Source organism: Phaenicophaeus curvirostris, chromosome 3, assembly GCF_032191515.1.
Source record: "Phaenicophaeus curvirostris isolate KB17595 chromosome 3, BPBGC_Pcur_1.0, whole genome shotgun sequence".
Taxonomy (NCBI): domain Eukaryota; kingdom Metazoa; phylum Chordata; class Aves; order Cuculiformes; family Cuculidae; genus Phaenicophaeus; species Phaenicophaeus curvirostris.
Genome location: NC_091394.1, coordinates 82,327,407 through 82,340,967, shown reverse-complemented (window position 1 = coordinate 82,340,967; position 13,561 = coordinate 82,327,407). Strand labels below are relative to the sequence as shown.

At 32.4% G+C, this 13,561-nt stretch overlaps 1 protein-coding gene across 1 annotated transcript in view; it reads left to right on the top strand.

Annotated features, from left to right (window-relative positions):
- The window catches only part of CSMD3 (CUB and Sushi multiple domains 3), a 608,404-nt gene that overhangs the window by 182,498 nt on the left and 412,345 nt on the right, over positions 1–13,561 (top strand). Inside the window, exon 5 of the mRNA XM_069854554.1 lies at positions 6,262–6,469. Within this exon, the coding sequence (XP_069710655.1) occupies positions 6,262–6,469 (208 nt within the window). The remainder of the gene's footprint in view (positions 1–6,261; positions 6,470–13,561) is intronic.

Below are 13,561 nucleotides of genomic sequence, written 5' to 3'. Positions count from 1 at the left end.
ATGTAATCTATTACTCTGCTCCTTTGCAAATTTCATAATGAGATTATTATATTAGTCTTCAAAACTGAGCTTAACTTTTTAAGGGGCTTTCCACCTCGGCTTATATAGTTTCCTTTCTGCTGCTTGTCTGCAGTACAGCCAATAAAGAAACCTAATAAACACATTCTAAGTTGTTTTTTATGAAAGCAGTATAGAATATACAGAAAATTGCAAAGCTGGAGTGTACATAAGAGCACTGGATTAAACACTGGTCAAGTGTGACATTAGAAATTTGTGAACGCTGCTGATGCATAAACCAGCAAATTCGGACCTGTGGAAAATTAAGTGCAAAATGTGTTATGAACCTGCTTCTCTCTTATGAGTGGCTGTGTTCAGTAAAAACAATCCAAGTGTATAAACACGCAGATCCATAAATGGGAAAATACTAAGCATGAAAGACTAGCATAAGATGCTTATTACTTAGTATTGAAGTCAAGATAATTCTGAGCTTCATTAAAAAATATCAGTAAATAGTACTGATATATTGCTATAAACATATTTTAAAATATTCATAATATTTTAAAATATTCATTTCCTATTGAAAACCTAAAGCCCCCTCTCTAAACAGTAATCAATAGGATATTTTTTTTTATTTAGAGATAAGCTCTGATAAATCTTCAGAAGTAACAAAAATAAACAATGTCCTTTCTGTTTCAGAAATATTTTTATAAATTAAAGTGTAGCTAAGATACTGTACTGCATTTTTGATAGACAATAATGTTTGTTTTCTCACGTCAAGTTACTGCCTGGAGAAGAGAATCGCCTTTTCTTTACATTTTACTTTGAAAATGAAGGTAATGGATTAAAAATCTTATTTTGAAAACATTGGTATATTTTTATAACACATTTATTTTTTTTTCCTCTCAGAATCTAAAAGGTTGTGGGTTTGGATAAAAAAATATAAATCAACAAACAAGCAGTATTATTTTAATAACTTATTTCTATTTCCATTCTTCTTTAATGCATCAAATAATCATAACCTAAAAAGCAATACCTTTCATTTAGAAACATCTGAAAATGCTTAGAATTATGCTTCACTTTATTCATAATTCATAATTATTTTGCACTTGTAGATGATTAATTTATTTTTATTGTATGATAAATATGGAGTAATAGAGTAAAGAATGACAATTTTCAGGGTCCCTGTTTTCTTCAGTTACCTATTGGAAATCTTAGAGTTAGATATCAATACTTAAGGCAACAGTTGAGCCTCAAATAAAATTCTGTATATGGTTAGAATTTGTGTAGACACATGTAGAAATGCACGGGCTTGCTACGCAGAAGCAGGTAAAGTAGATTTTCACCACACTAATGCAATCAGTAGTTAGTGGTATCTGCTTCTCTGTATTAAATTCTTATAGAGCACTGGATTTTCTCAAATTGATTGCTTTCTAATGTAAAGATCTTTCATGATCTTCAGATGAAAGATAGTTGTTAATGTACATATTCAGGAGCAATAACAACAGTAAAATATGTAAAAGGGGTTGATAGAGTGCTGATTCCTTTAGATGGCTCTGATAATTTGTTGGAAATAAATCTAAAATTTTAAAGAGCAGACTACAGTATCTTCACAGTTCTAACTGGACTACACCATGAGGAATATACCATTAATTTCATAGAATCTGTGTAGCTAAGATCAAGGTATAGAGGGATTACTGCAGGCCTTCTCAGCTTTTCTTGATGGTTTTCTCCACAAGTGGCTCAGCTTGTTGAGAACTTTTACTGGTTGTTGTAAACATCACTGTTTTTTTCCTATTTTTTTTTTTATTTTGCATTATTTTTAAGAACAGATAAAAGGTATCTATTACACCATGATGGGTTGAGTTATGTACTTAACTGTTCAGAACACTATAAATATCTAAATAGATAAGATGGTGCAATACATTGTGTACCAGATTAAAGCATAATCTACCATGCAATCTCATTGAATTGTCATTGAAATCACTGAATTTGCATGGTCTATAAATTGCTGATAACACTGCCTGTCTTTGATCATCTATCTTCTTGAAAATTATAGTTCAACATTTATGTAAGAGTATTGTGAAACCTACAAGAAGAAGCAGAAAATTTAATTCAAAGAAGTCTAGAGAAATATATTTTCAAAATTTATGAAAAAGGAACAATGAACAGCAAATGAGGAAGATGATTAGAAAATAAAACATAAAATTATATGAAACTAATTTTCACCAGAAATTATTTAAATGTACACTTATTTTACATTCATTTTTATGGGCGTTTAGTTGTTTGGGTTTTTTAAGCTGCATGTATCTGTGTATATAAATAAAACCAGTTTATGCCCACAAAACATGAAAAAGACCCCCCAACTCTCAAAACCTTTTTACTCACATAATCATCACTCACATGATAATACCATTGATTCTCCATTTGCATAAGAGCCCTGATGCATATTCAGATATAGATCTTAATTTGAATTCATGATACCTTGAAAAGCTTTTCTATGCCAAGTCCCTACTTGCATATCACTTTGAAAAATCTTTCTCTTTCAGCATATGGTTGAGATCAGTGAAGTGTGTTTGTAAAAATGACATCGTGGCAGTATGCCTACTTTTTGCCTTTATGCTTTCATATAACATTTGCAAGTTTGTAGATTGGACACGTTTTCCCAGTACTTGACAAAATAAATTTAATTTGAAAAAATGGGGTAGGATTTTTAGATGTGGATTTAAAAAAAATATATCATCAATGTTAACTATGTATTTCTAACTGCTTAATGTGGGATTGTGTCAAGTCTTAACTGAAATATCTTCTCACTACTTTCAATGTTTTTCTTCAGATTTGTTATCTGGAAATTAAAAGAACAGGGATAGATACAAAATTCTTTCAAGGTATTTAGCCGCTTAACTGCTGCTCAGGTATTACATTTTGATTGCAGTAATGGTAGTGTTAAGTGCTTAAGTATCTTTGAGAACTCCTACCTCAGTTGTTTGACTGAGGAAATTTAGAAAGTTGTGGGAACGCAGTGAAAGAGAGACACTTTCAGGAATCACTGCAAAGTTTATCTTTCTTTCTTTCTTGTTCACACATTTTTACTTGACTTGTTGTGCAGTGGTGAAGATGGGTGACAATCTTCAATAACGTTCTCTTACTAGTTTTTCTTTTATTTGTAGTATTTCACATCAGACATCTAAGCAATTATGTTGTCTCAATGTGACAGAAATGCAGGTGTTAAAAGCAGATTACACAGAAACAATTACTACATTTTCTTTTATTTGTGAGGACCTTATGCACTATCAAGTCAGTGGTAGAACTGCTGTCAGCTTCAGTGTTTGTCAATTTACTTGAAGATCAATTCTTTATTCCAGTTGCTTAACAATTTAAGGCACATAATATTTTCATGGGGATTAATATTTCATAGCTAACTCCCAGATGTGAGCCTTTACTGATCAGAATTTGACTGCAAGACTGTAACCAAATAAATCAGAAGCAGATGATATTGTAGGTGGGATAATACAGGAACGCAGAAGAGTAATTTTGTTGTTTATTGAGCTAATGCTTTTATTAGAGGCTAAGATGATATCTGATGTGCTCTTGGTTGTATTTATAGATCTTGAATACAGTTAGCATTAATCTTATTTGTAGGAAATTTGCTACATGAATCGGAACAAAATGTATGATGATTTTTCTGGGCTATTTTACTGGTGGTAGCAAAGTAACATTTTGGTGAAAATCTCACAAAAGATGTGGCTCAGAAGCAGTGGACGTGCTTATTGACACAGCTTGTATTTTTAAACAGTCAATCTATTTATTCTTTTAAACATTCATAGTACATAGCGACATTTATAGTGAACAAGCTTTTTATATTGCTAGGAACTAGGATATATCTCTATAATTCATTTATGAAAAGCAAAAAAAGAGTTATTTTACTGAAGTGGCAGAAAAGTTGTTGCATGTATTACTTTGTCTTTTTAGTTTGAATAAGCTTCAGCAATTTAGCTGTGAAGATTTATCTAAGTGAACTTTTTCAAATCAGTACTTGCTAAAACGTATTTCAATCAATATTTAAAAACTAATATGTAGATCCTTCAAGTTCACTGAACTAATATATTACCCATTGTTTTAGTGAGTAATTTACTTCTGTGAACTAAAAATTACAAATTAACATCCATATAGTCCTTAATACATGAAAACAAAACTTCATTATTACCTTTTAAAATATTTTTTTTACTCCTTTCACAGTATTATTCTATCTGGTCATATAATAATTGAACATAATTTTTAATAGGCAAAACCTGGAATTTTAAACTCCTATACTACTGTAATTAAGAAGTTTCCTACAGTCATTACATTTTTTCTTTCCATTAGAAGTGAGTCATTATGTGTGTCAGAATTCTCTAAAGCTTTTATTCTGTGATGGTATACTCTTTTTTTCTTTTATCTTTGTCATTAATTTTTCAGCAATATTGACTGTTTTTTCAAGCTGTAGGGCAAATTTTATTCATTTTAGCAGTCCAATTAAGCAGAAACAAGGATTGTTTTTCAGGTATGCTTCAAACATTTGGATAATAAACTGAATAAGTAATGTGATATAGTATTTTCATCTAATAACATAGTATTCTAGTACAAATTATTTTGAATGTATTTCCATTTCTGAAAGCAATAACACTACTTGCATAATCAATTTGATCAGCTCAGAGAAGGTATTTTTAGAAGAGAGACCAAACCCCAATTTTTTTAGTTATTAGGCACATATGCGTGGTTAAGATAGAAGATACACATCGGTTCATGTTCTCTTGCCTTACCGAACGAAATCTGTGAATTGCTATTTGAGAATTGTTTTCTCAGAGAATTACTTCTATTGGTGTTGGAATTGATTTTATAAATCTCCAATATTTACCTAGTTTATTCAGCATAAGATTGTATGTTTGAAAACAGCATGTTATTGTGTCAGAGTCAAATATGCTTTGAATAGGTGCTCTTAGATGTGCCACATGTGGAGGATGTAAAATTTAATACTAAATTTACTTATTTAAAGAGTGTTGGTCTTACACAAGACTTCTAATATAGCAGAGTGATACAGAATATATCGTGTAGCAACACAAATATAGGTTACACTTGGCAAAATGTGTAGCAACTGCAGTATACAATTTTATCAGAATACTAATGTGATTCCCATTACAGGTACCTATAATGTGCTCACCATCACAGCACGGGGCATACAGAGTCACTGGAAGAAATACATGGTTTCAAACCAGCTGAAGCTCACTTTTTTTTTTAAGTTCTTTTGTTAGTTGTCTAGTTTTTATGCTTTATGTTGGGCTAAGCCAAATATTAACTCCCCCCATACTTGTCCAGCTAACACAGGGAGACATTCATGCTCTTAATGAACTCAGGGAGAAACTTTTCCAGCACCAGTTAACACACTCAACTGTTGATAGCTGTTTATTGAAAACAAGGCCACCCTCTGGTCCTCTTTGTTTTGAGATAAAAGTCAGGTTCATTGCAAGAGTTGTGCTTAGTCACATTCTACATTATTCCCTAAATTTAATGGGCACATCACCCTTGCCACCCATCTCCTGTGTGCCTTCTACTATTTTAGGTGTTCGCAACTAATAAAAAATTGTTTGTTACAATTGCTCAAATAATTTCACAATTAGTCACATATGTAAAAAATGTATTCTTATGGTGGTATTTGAAATACTTGGTCTAATTAAAACTGATGTCCATTAAAATGATTTTGATGTAAACATCTTAATTGTGAAGAGATCAGTTGTTTGGAATGTGGAAAAATGTTGGTGGAGCACTAATTTAAACATCATTGGATGTTCACTAAAATAAAATATGATGATATAATTAGCATAAGATGGGTAGAATTCTCATGCTTCTTTCCTCACTATAATGTGACTGCTGCGCACCATGCAACAGACTGCATATGACAGTGATTAAACTCAATTTGCTTAATGAAAACTTTTTTTGTTAAAACAAAAGAAGAAATAATGACATTTTTACATGCTATTGTGAAGTGAGTGAAACAAAATAATAAATAGTAGATTGTAAAAATACATGCTGAAACTGGTATAAGAATTTTTAAGTAATTGAAATAGGAAGCAATTACTTTGCAGCAGCATTCCAAATTTAACGATGTTTAAAAACCTTAAGCAATTGTTCACTCGAAAGCTAATAAACTTCTGTTCTCAACAAGAAAGTATGCACTCTAAGGGGTGATTTTAATGACACTTATATATATGTATTTTTTTTTAACAGCTGAGGATGCATGTGGAGGAACTATGAGAGGTTCTAGTGGTATCATCGCAAGCCCAAACTTTCCTAATGAATATCATAATAACGCAGATTGCACATGGACAGTTGTGGCAGAGCCTGGGGATACTATCTCACTCATATTTACAGATTTCCAAATGGAAGAAAAATATGATTACTTGGAAGTAGAAGGTTCTGAACCACCTACAATATGGTAAGTCAGTTATTTCAATTTTAATGTGTTTAGAAAAAAAAGCTGATGAGATGTAGAAGGATAACTTTTATTACTCTTCCTTTTGTTGATAGATAGTCTTTCTTAAAACAACAAAAAGAAAAACAGGTCATGTTTGTTACTGTGGCCTAAATGTTCATATTCTAATTGCAGCTGTAAAATAATTTAAAAATATATTCCAACAATGTAACATTGAGACGAAAAGCACTGTAGGCTCATTTGTCTCATTATCTGTAGGTCTCACCATTCTGGCCATTATTGTATTAAAAATGCATATATTTGGAACCAGTATGTAATGGACTGTTGTACTGGTAAGGACTGGTGGAGCCTTTAGAGAATTTCATGTCAGAAAGTGAATGGCATGGAGTCCTTTCAGCACAGAGCTGGGGGATGCAGCATTGGTCCTGCCTGTTGCTCACAAGATTCTTGGAGGAGTTTCTGTACAGATAGCATATTCGTGATCTCTCTATATAATGTGCTGTTGCTGTAGCTGTTTTTACATTCTTCTAGAAATTTCCATCCTAATCTGTGAGATACAACAGCTTGAGCTGAGTAGCCACAGCACTCTTTGGTTTGGGCTTTATTACAAATCTACCTTTTGAGAGGATTTTTTTGTTTGCTGGTCAATTTAGCAGTAGTAACAATGTTCTTGCTAGGCTGGCTTCTGCAATTCCTAATCTCAGTATAGACACATTGTATAAAACGAGTAGAAGAAATAAAGTAGTAAAAACCTCTTTCAAGATCAGGTTCAGTTAAGTAGGAAAAAAAAAATTATTCTGTGGTTTTCTGGCCTGGTAGCTTTATGGTGACATAGGGTCACACTACTCAGGAAACTTATGAGTATGACAAACCCTTGTGTTTGTTATATTGGTTTAAATATGCGATTGGTTCACAAGAAAAGAAGACATATCTAAAACCATAAACCCCAGAAATGTTCTCCAGTAAAATCTTAAGCTCTTAACTGCTTCATTAAGCATTATAACACTTCCGTACAACAGACAGAGGCATTTGAAGAACAGGCAATACGAGAGGCTGGCTAGCCACTTTCAAGTCAGTAGAACCTTGTTTTCTTATTATCAATACAAGACTCCTTCAAACATAGCACAGAACAACGAAATGAAATTATTTTTGATTTTGTAATAGGAAAATATTCCAAATTAGATAATACATTGTTTCAAAAACATCAGTTTCCGTTTCTCCAAGGAGTGCTTATAGCTAATATTCCTTACTACTTCAGGGTATAGTAGAAGACTACAAGTGGCCACCTACAAAGTTAATTACCCGTATTGGAATATTATTTAATTGCCATTGAGGTTTTCAAGCTATTAAACCAAAATCTTTTGAACTAGCTGTCAGCTAAAAAAATTTTTAACTATAATTTATAATGCTTAGTAGTGAGGTAATACCAGTGATGTACAGACAATATGAATCACTTGAATAGCTAAATGTGCATTCAGTTACTATTGAATGTATTTTATTTATTAAGTCATAAGCTTCAAACAATTTAATTTTTTTCTGCGAAAGTCCGGCTATATTCAAATGGTAAAGTAAGGTTAATTTATATATGGGAATTCTCATGTTAACTATTTATAAAATATAAAAATACAATACTAATTTAATAATTACTCATGCAGAGAAGCAGATTGAAGATTCTTTTTTTAGCTTGTCATTTATATTCCCTAAATTAGACCGATGTATCTATTATGCAAAAGTATCCCCCCATATGTTACGAAAAATAGATTTGGAAAGCGTAATTAACACAGATTTGTTAATTAGATTTACAGTGATAATGCTTTATATCTCTTTAGACTATTACTTGAGGTTTAGTTCAAGATATCTTAGTTTATACTTCTGCATAGCAGTATGCTTCTAAAACTAAAATCAGACTCTCGATTTTTTGTTCTGGAAAACAAATAGTATGTAACTTGTAAAATTACTAAAAACATATTGGTTGTTCTGGCAAGCAAATAGTATTATAAAAGCCTTTCTTAGATGTTTTGTTGCTTTATGTGCCTATTATACCTATTTATTTAAAAGAACTTCACATTTTTCTTCTGCACACATGCTGTGTAAAAACATATCCCTACTTTTTGGTTCTAAGTAAAGCAATGAGCTAGAATACACATCAAAGAGATAATGTGAGTTTATCCACAGAACAAGACTTGGAGTTCTTCCTGAAGTGTTAACTTTCTATAGCCTTCCACTCAGTCATTTCAATATTACATCATAACAAGTGTTTTCATTAAGAAAATCTTGATAGACCATTTGCATTTAAGTAGTGAAAAAAAGCATAGATGCCCTTCTGATTTTTGTTCTCTGATGTCAAGAGGTGATTCTGACATTTCGTAACTTGAGTTGATTGATTTAAGGTGGGCTTTTTTCATTTTGGAAGTGAAACTGAGAGAAAATTGTTAGTCTGAGGAAAATGTTTCCATTCAATTTTTTTATATTGCAAACTGAATTTGTTTAGTTTTCTGTATAGCACAAATAAGAGCAATTTAAATTTATTCACAGAGAATAAACTTTATGCTAAATAAGCTAATGGTAATTTAACTGTAAGCTAAATAAATTTCACAGGGAAAATATTTAATTTATAAAGTTTTACTCATGATGTATTATGGTATCACAGCAGTATCTGAACATCAGTAAGAATAGCCATTTTGGATCAGTAAGTGCTTATATTTAGAGCTCAGTGTCTGATAGTGGCAATAGCAGTTGCGTAGGAAAAGAGCAGAACAAAAAACACCACGATGGTGTGGTGTGCTCTTCACCCTTGTGTAGACTCCCATCTTCTGTACTTAGCAATTTAGGTACTTCTTGAACCAGCATTTGCCTAAAGATCATGTGTTAAATAGTTGTAAATAGATCTTTCTTTTGTTAATTCAAGGTTCATTCTTCAAGATTCTCTGGAGAGTACCAAATGAGTTATTTAGTTGTTTTGTTTGTGTCTTATTTTTGTTTGGCACAGGTTGTATCAATGAGTTCCTTGTTATCTACGCAATCCTGTTTTCCTTAAGATAACCTGATGGTTAATCAAAACTTACCTCTACAGAAATATTCCTTTCCTTGCATTTGTGCTTATATATACAAATTCTCTCCCTTCCTACAATTTTAATCAGTTCTCTAAAGTAATGAAGCTTATTGTCCTGTGGACTGTGTCACTTGGATGTAACTTAGCACGTCACTTTCCTCCCAATCCCTGCATACCTCCTCATCAATGTTACGTGAGCATCTGTTTTTCTCAAGGTTCCTCTTTCCTTGAGACTGAATCAGAATTATTTATGGGATCAATATGTCCTGAGTTCCACCTCATATGATAGTATGAACAAAAATATGTTTGGCTTATCTTCATTATTCATAATGTAGACATTGAGCACAACATGACACTATACATTTTGATGGCATCACATGTATTCACACACTTCTAGCCTTTATACCGTGTTGTAAAAAACATCACTCTGGATATTTACAATATACGTGAAAACAGCATGTTAGCTCAGACATTTTAAGCAGTAAGAACAGAAAAAAAGAAAAATCTTAGAAAGGGGAGAAGAGCCCAGATGAAATTTTGTCCAGATGCTACCCAACCGCAATTCACTCTAGAGGAGCCTGAGATAGTGTCACTACATTTACAGCCTGATGCCCTGGAATCAATTGGTTTTAGCAATATAGGCCACTTGCAATATCCAGAATAGAAAGTCTCTCACTCTCATATTCCTTCATAATACTTTGTCTAAAATATATGTGGTATCTTATGTGCCATTTTCCATGGCTTTGCTGTCATTTGCTGTTTAATGATGGTGAAAATTACTATTTCTTGATGCCTAATACCATTTTACTAGTGCTATGAGAGAACAAAAAGTTAAATTCATTGCTTTGCAGAACTTGTAAGCAATATTAGTGAGGAATACATAAGCTAGTGTTAATTAAAAGCAAAGTGAGCATGAGCAGACACATGATAGTTATTATGGAAAAGGGGGTTATTCTGTAGGTTTTTTTGAGAGGCAAGATGTAGTTAATTCATATTAGACATTTACTGGTAAGTTTTAATTGCCAGTTCAGTTACAATAGAAATTAGCCTTCAGGAGGCATTTAAAAATTAACTATACTGTTGTTAATGACAAACCTACAACAGACGCATGCATTAACACGACAGATTCTCAATCATATCAATAAAACAAAGCAGTTATCTGAATAGCACAGACATCCAGTGTCTGAATAATTCAGGTTTATTTTCAATCACTGTGCTTGATCAAATGATGCTCATATATAAGGCTACAGAGGAAAACTTCTGCCTCCCATAAATGTGGCAGCATAGGGATAGCAAGCCATACCTCAACAGTACAAGTACCAATGAAAATAATAATGTGTTGGAGAAAAAATAACCAAAACAGAAAAGACATGAGAACCCACCTTAGGCCCATCAATTGTTTTCTTGAAAAATCACTTCAGACTAGAAAGAGTTGAGTATAATTGTTTCTGGTTTATTAATGAAGGCTGTTGACACTGCTACAGAAGCCATAGAAACTATTATGGCTTTCTCACTAGTTATTATACAAGGTTTTTAATTCTGTGCTTAATATTCAGAGGAAGGATTCAGGGAAGTAAAGTTTATAAACAATATGATCCTAATAAGGATGTTAAGTCCCCCAGATGGTAGATAGTTTGTATTTTGATACAGCTGAGTTGAAATTTAAAGAACAGTGGCAAAATTAATACTGCTTAGCCCAGGAAAAATGCCTTCAGGAGAATGTTGTAGTTGTAAGTAAATAGATGAAAAAATTATTGAATTAGTATGACAAACAAAGTGCAGACATAAAAAAATACTGAAAAGTAATTAACAGAGCATTTCTTTACTGGATAAAATCTTTATTGGATAGAATTATTTTTTTTATTGGATTTAATTGCACAAAATAGCAAGAGCAGCCAAGTTTTGGAGTGCCTAAGTCCTCCTCTTCTACAGCAGGGAACAGAAGATAACAGGGATAATGCTCACTTGTACTACAAGGAAAGTTAGGAATAGTAGGAATACTATTGATAAAAATATTGTCTAGTCTGAGTCTTTGATAATCCATGCATTGTGATTTTCATCCTTTTTTTCTGAAGGACTGAGAACAGAAATGAAGTGATTTTGCTTTCAAAGCTTTCTATAGAAAACGGGTATTTCTGCCATTTAGTGTTTTCCTCTGTGGTTTCATTTTGTATGTGGTGGATCAGCATTTCACCTGTAGCATTTCTACAAGGTCATTCAGAGCAGTCCAAGAAGCACAGCACATTTGATAATGTGGGTAGAGTCAGGCCAAATGGTCCTGTTAGTAGGGGAATTTGTTACGGTGACTGTGGAAGTTAATGGCACATTTTTCATTGTTCTGTTGTGTGATTTCATTTGGTAATTATCATTTGCAAAGGGCTTTGAAACTGACTTTACATCTGGTAGTCTCAAAATACTGAGACATAAAAAAAGGTTTGAATCTAAGGCAGGAAAAGATATCAGATCACGTGTTTAACATTTGAGATGGAGGCTCTTCCTTGTGATTTCATACTATTTATTCTTGTGTGTTTCTGAAGAAACTGAAGGCCGTTCCATGGTACCCTGTTCTACTGATTTTTTTCTGCATTCTTTTCTCAGATTGTGCTTCAAAGTGTAGTGGACAATCATGTCTCAAACTTTCAATCAGAATAGAGACATGTAGCCATGAATTACATGATGAAAGTCTTCATTCTGTAACTTACCAGTAAAGACCTTGAAGTCTGCTTTTTTTTTTAAAAAAAAAGATATGTTTAGATACTTTGTGACATTTACAATAAATGGACTCAGTCCTTAGTAAAAGGAGAATCTGAATCTGAGAAACTTGCTTCCATGGAAATATAAATTGATCAAATGTATAAATCGTGAGTTTACTCCTGGAATACAATGTTATGCATACGTCTACATAACTAGGTTGTAAGAAAACACAAGACTGAGTGATAAAATCTTATAATCACAAAAATTCAGTGTGGAATGGAATTCAGGAGCGATCTGCTCCAAACTACTGCTGAAAATAGGCTCAGCTGTCAGGTACAAGGTCATTCAGGGCTTTATCCAGAGTGGTCTTGAAAACCTCTTGAGATGGTGGCTGCACAACCCGTGCAGGCAAGCTTCCTGATTGTCATTGTGGAGGAAAAAGCTTTTCCATTTTTTCCCTATTTGCAAATTATTGTTTACAGTTAGAATTAACACACAAGAATTTATTATCCAAGCATAATAAATTCCAAGCATAATAAATTCCAAACATTTCTTGTGGTCTCTTTTCTCCTTTATGGATAGGCAAAGGTATGACCTTTCCTTTGGTCAGACACTTCAAAGAGTTAGTTGATTTCTTTTATATTTTTGTTCTGTATACTTAATTTATTATATTCCCATGATGGTATAAAATATTTTATTCTTATTAAGGCATACCATGTTAGAAAGGCAACATTTCATTGTTATTGCAAAAAGTAGTTTATCCTGGTAGTTAAATGCACTTGTCTTACAGAAACATTTCTCTAACTTTTCCTAATTTCTTACCTTTCCTATGTTTGTGAGTACTGCAAAAGGGAACATTTATTAAAAATCCCAAGCCCAAAATATGTAATTGTTTCATTTGTCATTCCAGAGTAATTAAAACTTCACACTTCCTTGTCATATATTCTGAGTCCCTGATGTGATCTCTGTTTGCTAATTCCTGAACTATGTTAATATTTTGATACCATATATTAAGATAGATAGAATAACATGATAAACAGTACAGAAAAGGGAAAAAGGATGGAAATGGATATGGAAATACATCTGTAGGCTAAAGCTTTTAAATCTTTAAATGTGAAAATGCATACAAAAGAGTCATCAATTATGAATATTACATGTCAGGTAAATAAGGAACATTTATTCTTCATTTCTTACAATGCTCAATGATTTGTCAGGCAGAAGATTTAAAAGGTAGATATTTTCTGTAGAATACAAAACTAAGTGGTGGAGAAATAGATAGAAAAATATAAATAGATTAAAAGATGTATCAGAAATTCATAAAATGAAAAATTATCAAAGGGCATTAAACA